Raw genomic sequence first — 8,463 nt, 5'->3', positions numbered from 1 at the left:
TATGTACATAAGGATATATGAATGAGTGATGGTACAGAGCAGCATACAGTAGATGGTATCGAGTACAGTATATACATATGAGATGAGTATGTAGACAAAGTAAACAAAGTGGCATAGTTAAAGTGGCTAGTGACATAAGAATGCAGTCGATGATCTAGAGTACAGTATATACATATGCATATGAGATGAATAATGTAGGGTAAGTAACATTATATAAGGTAGCATTGTTTAAAGTGGCTAGTGATATATTTACATCATTTCCCATTATTAAAGTGGCTGGAGTTGGGTCAGTGTCAATGACAGTGTGTTGGCAGCAGCCACTCAATGTTAGTGGTGGCTGTTTAACAGTCTGATGGCCTTGAGATAGAAGCTGTTTTTCAGTCTCTCGGTCCCAGCTTTGATGCACCTGTACTGACCTCGCCTTCTGGATGATAGCGGGGTGAACAGGCAGTGGTTCGGGTGGTTGATGTCCTTGATGATCTTTATGGCCTTCCTGTAACATCGGGTGGTGTAGGTGTCCTGGAGGGCAGGTAGTTTGCCCCGGTGATGCGTTGTGCAGACCTCACTACCCTCTGGAGAGCCTTACGGTTGAGGGCGGAGCAGTTGCCGTACCAGGCGGTGATACAGCCCGCCAGGATGCTCTCGATTGTGCATCTGTAGAAGTTTGTGAGTGCTTTTGGTGACAAGCCGAATTTCTTCAGCCTCCTGAGGTTGAATAGGCGCTGCTGCGCCTTCTTCACGACGCTGTCAGTGTGAGTGGACCAATTCAGTTTGTCTGTGATGTGTATGCCGAGGAACTTAAAACTTGCTACCCTCTCCACTACTGATCCATCGATGTGGATAGGGGGTGTTCCCTCTGCTGTTTCCTGAAGTCCACAATCATCTCCTTAGTTTTGTTGACGTTGAGTGTGAGGTTATTTTCCTGACACCACACTCCGAGGGCCCTCACCTCCTCCCTGTAGGCCGTCTCGTCGTTGTTGGTAATCAAGCCTACCACTGTTGTGTCGTCCGCAAACTTGATGATTGAGTTGAGGCGTGCATGGCCACGCAGTCGTGGGTGAACAGGGAGTACAGGAGAGGGCTCAGAACGCACCCTTGTGGGGCCCCGTGTTGAGGATCAGCGGGAGGAGATGTTGTTGCCTACCCTCACCACCTGGGGCGGCCCGTCAGGAAGTCCAGAACCCAGTTGCACAGGGCGGGGTCGAGACCCAGGGTCTCGAGCTTGATGACGAGCTTGGAGGGTACTATGGTGTTGAATGCCGAGCTGTAGTCGATGAACAGCATTCTCACATAGGTATTCCTCTTGTCCAGGTGGGTTAGGGCAGTGTGCAGTGTGGTTGAGATTGCATCTTGCACTGGCTGAATGCACACTCACTGGACTCTACTCACACACACATACCATACTGACACAGCAATACAGACACACACACATGCATATTGACACACTTTCACACTCTTTACACATGCTGCTGCTACTCTGGTTATTATATATCCTGATTGCCTAGACACTTTTACCCTTACGTACATGTACAGTGCCTTCGGAAAGTATTCAGACCCCTTGACTTTTTCCACATTTTGTTACGCTACACACAATTCCCCATAATGACAAAGCAAAAACAGGTTTTATAAATGTTTGCTAATTTATTTAAAAAACTGAAGTATCACATTTAGATAAGTAGTCAAACCTTTACTCAGTACTTTGTTGAAACACCTTTAGCAGCGATTACATCATCAAGCCTTATTGTGTATGACGCTACAAGCTTGGCACATCTGTATTTGGGGAGTTTCTCCCATTCTTCACAGATCCTCTCAAGCTCTGTCAGGTTGGATGGGGAGCGTCGCTGCAAAGTTTTTTTCAGGTCTCTCCAGAGATGTTCGATCGGGTTCAAATCCGGGCTCTGGCTGGCCCACTCAAGGACATTCAGAGACTTGTCCCGAAGCCACTCCTGCATTGTCTTGGCTGTGTGCTTAGGGTCGTTGTCCTGTTGGAAGGTAAACCTTCGCCCCATTCTGAGCTCCTGAGCGCTCTGGAGCAAGTTTTCATCAAGGATCTCTCTGTACTTTGCTCTGCTCATCTTTCCCTCAAACCTGACTAGTCTCCCAGTCCTTGCCGCTGAAAAACATCACTACGGCATAATGCTGCTACCACCACGCTTCAGACGTGACACTTGGCATTCAGGCCAAAGACTTCAATCTTGGTTTCATCAGACCAGAGAATCTCGTTTCTCAAGGTCTGAGAGTCTTTCGGTGCCTTTTGGAAAACTCAAAGCGGGCTGTCATGTGCCTTTTACTGAGGAGTGGCTTCCGTCTGGCCACTCTACCATACATTCCTGATTGGTGGAGTGCTGCAGAGATGGTTGTCCTTCTAGAAGGTTCCCCCATCTCCACAGAGGAACTCTAGAGCTCTGTCAGAGTGACCATTGGGTTCTTGGTCACCTCCCTGACCAAGGCCCTTCTCCCTCGATTGCTTAGTTTGGCCAAGCAGTCCAGCTCTAGGAAGAGTCTTGGTGGTTCCAAACTTCTTCCATTTAAGGATGATGGAGGCCACTGTGTTCTTGGGGAACATCAATGCTGCATAAATGTTTTTGTACTCTTCCCCAGATCTGTGCCTCGAAACAAATCTCTGAGCTCTACGGACAATTCCTTCGACCTCATGGCTTGGATTTTGCTCTGACATGCACTGTCAACTGTGGGACCTTTATATAGACAGGTGTGTGCCTTTCCAAATCATGTCCAATCATGTGACTTTATTTGAATAGCAATATAGGTCTATAGGGTTTATAGCTGTGGTTTACTGATAGTCTCAACATTGATGGTGGCAAGTGGCTTATTTTTGATCATTGTGGGCAAGACTACACTTTAGAAATTAGGATAATTATCGGAATACTTTTATAATCTATATTAACTTGCACGGGCATGCTCAGTCAGCTGTCTACACTGTTTCTTTCTTTTAGGTTGTTCTCAAGAACTATTTTGCTGTGCACTGCTCAAGAGCTTACAGCTCACACGTCTAGCCCCTCTAGGGAGTCGACAAGCCAGGCTCATGCTCTAAATGTATTCCCGTGGCTGTGATATAAATATCTGCTCTCTGTTCAGGCATGAGAGACAGGACTGTGTGTGTGTGTTTGTGTCCCGTAAAGACACTGCCCTTGAGTAAAGAGGCGGCCCCAGAGGCGGTGACAAGTGAGGCGGAAGCACCCCTTCCAGATATTTTTCCCGCTTCTGCAGATGAGATCTTAGTTGTGCAATTTTAAATCTAACTAAGATGTTTGGGGAAGTATTTCTTAAGTGAAAAAAATTACATAAATGATTTGTCTCACATTGAATGACAAGAAACACTTTGTTGAAGAATCCCTACTGTTGACCAATCACCGACGAAGGGCCGTAGACTTGAGAATGCCTCGAGAAACATTTGTGCACGAACAAGCAAAAAAAAACTTGGCGAAGACCAAAACAAACAAAAATGTCACAAAATGTAGTCATAATATACAGTATGCACAACCTGTTTCCCGAACAGTTTAGTCTGGGAAACTATGGATGCCTTAACTCCTGCTGCCACATACGTATGTTTCCATCCCTCAGGACCTAGTGGGACATGAGAGTGAGTGTCTGTTTGCTTAGTAGAGACCTCTTGGGCTGAGATGTTTTGCCCCCTTCCTTTACCTAAACTGAGTTTGTAGCAAAGGGGAAGAAGAAGGAGGCTGTAGGCCTATATTCCACACTGTGCTGGTATAAGTCTCACATTTGAAGATTTTTTCCCTCCCATGTCTGATTTCTCTAGTAACAAGAGGGAGACTATTTAATGGAGTCTGCTGCATCTAGAGCCCAGACTCCTTCTGACAATTTCTGTTCAAATTTCCCAAAATATTTGCTTTCCTTGGCATCCTGCATTCTGTTCATAGTTCTAAGGAGGCCAAACGCGTGCAGCTACTGCCAGGTTTGCTCTATTTCAGGGCAGAAGCCAACAGAAGACCGCAAACACCATGTCGTCTTGGCCTGTGGTTGAAATAGGCATATTCACCATCTCTCTACTTCATCTGCCCCTAAAGGCATACAGGTCACTGTGGTACCACACCAGGTTTGATTGAGAAGACAGATGTGTTTTCCAAGCAAAAGAATTGGACGCTTTTGTGGCCTGTCACTCATTAGGAAAATTGATGACTTATGTGCAAAGCATTTAGAGCGAGACGCTACACAAACACGCTTGTCCTTAATGAAAATAAGTGCCAGGGGAAAGACACCACAAATGTTGTAAAAGGCAGGTCTGTCTGGAGACACAATGTAAAAGTAACATGTTTTTTTCAAGTCAGAATACCGGTATTGAGTTTTCACTGAGCCAAGATGGAAACTATCTTGTTTAAACTTTGTCTCTGGGTGGAGCAGTCTTCCTAAATAGGTTCTGAACAGATCAATTAGCCTTTGTCAAATATTTCCTGTATGTTCTTGGTTTGAAATTGTTTTTCCTTGAAACTGTGTGAAACCTTCATCTTCTGAAACCTGGACAAAATGTGGTCAGGGCTAATTGTGCAAATCTGGCTTTGAATCTCCAACCAAGTAGTTTTAATTTTACTGAAAGAAGTTAAATGACTGGGCTACTATCGATTCTCTTCATTCATATTCATGTATGCACCCTAAAGCTAAGATCTGATACATTATAGCCTTGTTTCACCAAGCTTTGGTATAGAATAGTACATTGTCCTCATGTCTACCTCATGAATCTGACCAATTACCTGTCTTGTAACTAATTCCACCTATTATGACGAGACAGTAGGTCTTTTGTGAGGGCAGCGTTGTGCTCTGCTGTGAGTACAGTTATGTTTTAGTGTTTGAGAGTATGACAGCTGGCAGATGGGTAATGGGGTGGTGAAAAGATTAACCTTTGAAATCCTAGTGGCTACCATGGGTGTCAACCAATTAGAATGTCACATTTCTCTAGGCTTAAAAAAAGTTATGGTTCCAACTGCTACTCCTAAAATAATTAAAATATTCGGACACTGTGAATTTATGGAGTGTAGATGTAGGATTTTAAAAATTTCCATTCAAGCTAGAATCCTTAGTTGCTACATCAATGTTTTGACTTTTAAATTAATGATATACTGTGTAGCGAACCCATTGATTCTTGAAGAATATAACTTGTAAATGCCTCATGAGCTTAGTTCAACTGTCATACCCCATCAGAACCCCAAATATTAGCTTGTTTTACTCCAATGTTTGTAAACCACGTAGTGACGTTGGATTGATTGTGACGACTGCTGTTCATTGAATGATTAATTGTTTATAATTACATGGTTAAATTAATCAGGTAATTATTAACTCAGTAAACTACGGCACCATGGGAAAGTTTGGCTTTATTGAGTTTCTATTTCCCAAATGAACTCAAAGAATATCAGAATATCAATTTTACAACAGCCTCTAATTAATTAATTTCCTCTACAGTCTCATTCTGAACGTCTCATAATCCGGGAGTCTGCACAAACGCGAGTCCCACTAAATAAGTCCGTAGCACACCAATTGAGTTGATTATTTATTTACTAACAAGCTAAAATGATAATATAAGATACACAAACACACAGTCTGGGCTATTGATTAGAACTTAGTACAATGAAACAGGTCCCTAGCAGGCCAACACAATATGACACATGTTACACAAAATGGTGATTTCAAAAGAGAGAAAAGCACACTTGGGTACATTTTAAAACTATGTTTAGTTTAGCCCTAACCTTGCCCTGAACTGCCGCTCTTATGGGTCAGAATATAATGATGTAATTACGTGTCGAAGGTCTCTGATGGGGTATCTCTTCGTTGACCGGGTTCGCCTTCTCCTCTGATGACGGCACTTCTTTGGTTACCGGGTCTAACTCTCTGACTGTCCTCACGATGTCAGTGTCCTTTGTCTTAGTGGCCTGTTTCTTCGCCCTTGTTCTGAAAGAGGGGTCTTCTGAGGACAACTAATCAGCCATATAGGTGGTTCCAGCATGGGAATGAAAGCAGTGTAGACACACGATACCTTGGAGAGAATAACAGGGTGGTCCTGCTTGAATTCACCGTCTTAGACACAGCTACTCATCCGTAGCAGAGATTGTTAAAAGGTTCCTTTGTCTTCTTCAACCATGTTTTGGGGTTACAAATAATCCGACCTTGACTGCAGCTCGTGGTCACCTTGTCATAATGTTCATTCTTAACGCACATGTTTTGTACCCTCGGGGCAGAAATTGGCGTTTCTGCCTTTATGGCAAGTTCTCTGGGCGTAACTAGTTACGAGGCAAAGTCTGGATTTTACTCAGATCCAATTTAGACAACTAACATCACATTTCATCTTTACAAAAACTTCCTCTTTGATCTGGACATTTTCACACAACGTACATTATGCAAACATCAGGTGTATATTGTGAAAACTCTTCCAAGTTACAATGTTTTCATTATAACGTCATCATTTAACATTTAATAACATAACAAAAACGACATTCATTTTCATATGCCATCTATCGTCATTACTACCATTTTGGCTGACGAAACATATTGTCCGAAAGTTCATTTATTGCATGTTACTGTTCGGAGGTAGGTTCTCCATAGGCCAATCATACATTCCATTCCTCCACAGTGAGAGGACAAAGGGATTTTGTCTGCTGCCTTAAGATTTACAATGGGCGTGAGGTGTCATAAACCCTCCCCCCCACCTCCATACCTCTCGATCTCTCCCACTCTGGTGGGTGTGGTCCACAGTAACCTGACCCGAACAGGCCAGTCATGACAACTATGTAAATGTGAACAAGCACTGTATAGCCTCAAAACATGGTTAAACTATAATGTTGATATAATGGATGGTCAGTTCTTGCATCCATAGCTCTGTCTATGGATTTGAGAGTGGCTACATTTCTCTCTTTAAATGAAAGATTCTAGCTTTAAGCATGTCATATAACATTGTCAAAATTGTTCCCTCACTTATGTATGGCTTTTTTTGTGTGTTATATTTCTTAACTCTACCACAACCATAAAGGCAGACCTACTAATAGTAACACAATCAGAGATGAGTAAATGATGTGGTCTCTGACCCAGGCTCTAGCACCACATCAAAATATACATGTTTTAATTTTTTATTCTCTGCGTATATAACCCAAACTTCTCTTGAACTACAGAATCATTAGTCAGTGCCCCCACAGTTTGTGCCTTTGACCAACATGGTAGATTAGTCCTCTGAAACACACATGCACACACACACCCTTTGTGTCAGTGCAGCAGCCTGTTAGTTTAAATAAGTTAGCTAATGGTGAAGTTTATGAAAAAGCTCTTCCCCATCCTGATACCTACAATTTTAACATTGACTGATTGCTCTTGTAGCTGTGGTTTCCCTTTCTTTATTTTCTCCTCATCCAGCAAGCGCAAAGAATAGCCCCTTTCATGGCAGGCTGAAGAAGACTTGTGGAGTAGGTGGAAAGCGCTGCTTAAACAGCTCTCAGCCAAAACAAAAACAGCCGCCAAAAGGAATCCCATTTCATTTAAATGAGCAGGAAATTGACCCGTCGGAGAAAGAAAAAAAAAATAAGCCAGTGAGTGGTGAACCGATCCTGTAGTCTGTGGGAACGTGACAAGTGGGCCTGCTTTCCTAAGTGCCTTCAGGAACGGGGACGTTTTTTGGGGAGTCTCGCTCTGGCACTCAGAGTGCACTCTCCTGTGCAAGGCTGCTTAGCATGACAATGGAGCTGAGAGATGGGTTCTGGGAAACAGGTGCCGCTCTTGTCACCCCTCCCGACCTGCAGTTTGGTCAAGAGGGGAATTGATATGGGTTAGCCTAATAGAGAGGTACCCTGGCCTCATGTAGGCCTAGGCCCAGAGATGGAGAGGTTTTCATATGGAAAACATGGCCCTAGTGATTTTGTCCAAACAAAACAGACAATCGAATAACCCTGTGTATAGAAGGACCTTCTATAGGTTTTGTTACTGTACCATTAATTGGAAACTGTCAAAACACAAGGCTGTATGCTTCAGGAGGAGGAAGAGAGATGAGGGGGTTCTGACTGAGCCTATATGGAGAACATCATGGGTTATTCTGTTTCCCCTTCAGAGTCTCTCAGTACTAGGCAGACGGTGATGTTGTTGCAAACAGATGGTTTTGCACGACCACAATAAGCAACTATCACATTCTCAATTGTTTTTGAGAAACTGATAGATGAGATGGCATTTGAGTACAAGCACAAAGTATTTACAAATTCATACAAAGCAGGCCTTATGCTGCAGTTCATATACTGGGCTTCCAAAGGTTAACTAAAGCAATTGATCAATGACCAGTGGAAGCTTATGACTCCTCTTTCTTCTATGTGTGCAATGCACCATGGATGGATGCTGTGTGGAAAGTGACCACTAGATGGGAACAATAGCCTATCAGGTCTTCAACTCCAACTGTTCCAATTATACCCATGTTGTACAGCCACTGCTCAGTAAGAGAGACACAGCTATCTGACATGG

At 43.3% G+C, this 8,463-nt stretch overlaps 1 protein-coding gene across 1 annotated transcript in view; it reads right to left on the bottom strand.

Annotated features, from left to right (window-relative positions):
* Positions 1-5,747: 5,747 nt before the first annotated feature.
* LOC135573722 (uncharacterized) overlaps positions 5,748-8,463 on the bottom strand; it is a 9,230-nt gene continuing 6,514 nt past the window's right edge. Inside the window, exon 4 of the mRNA XM_065023381.1 lies at positions 5,748-5,922. Within this exon, the coding sequence (XP_064879453.1) occupies positions 5,748-5,922 (175 nt within the window). The remainder of the gene's footprint in view (positions 5,923-8,463) is intronic.

This window comes from Oncorhynchus nerka, linkage group LG10, assembly GCF_034236695.1.
Source record: "Oncorhynchus nerka isolate Pitt River linkage group LG10, Oner_Uvic_2.0, whole genome shotgun sequence".
NCBI lineage: Eukaryota > Metazoa > Chordata > Actinopteri > Salmoniformes > Salmonidae > Oncorhynchus > Oncorhynchus nerka.
This window is presented reverse-complemented; position numbering and strand designations above follow the sequence as displayed.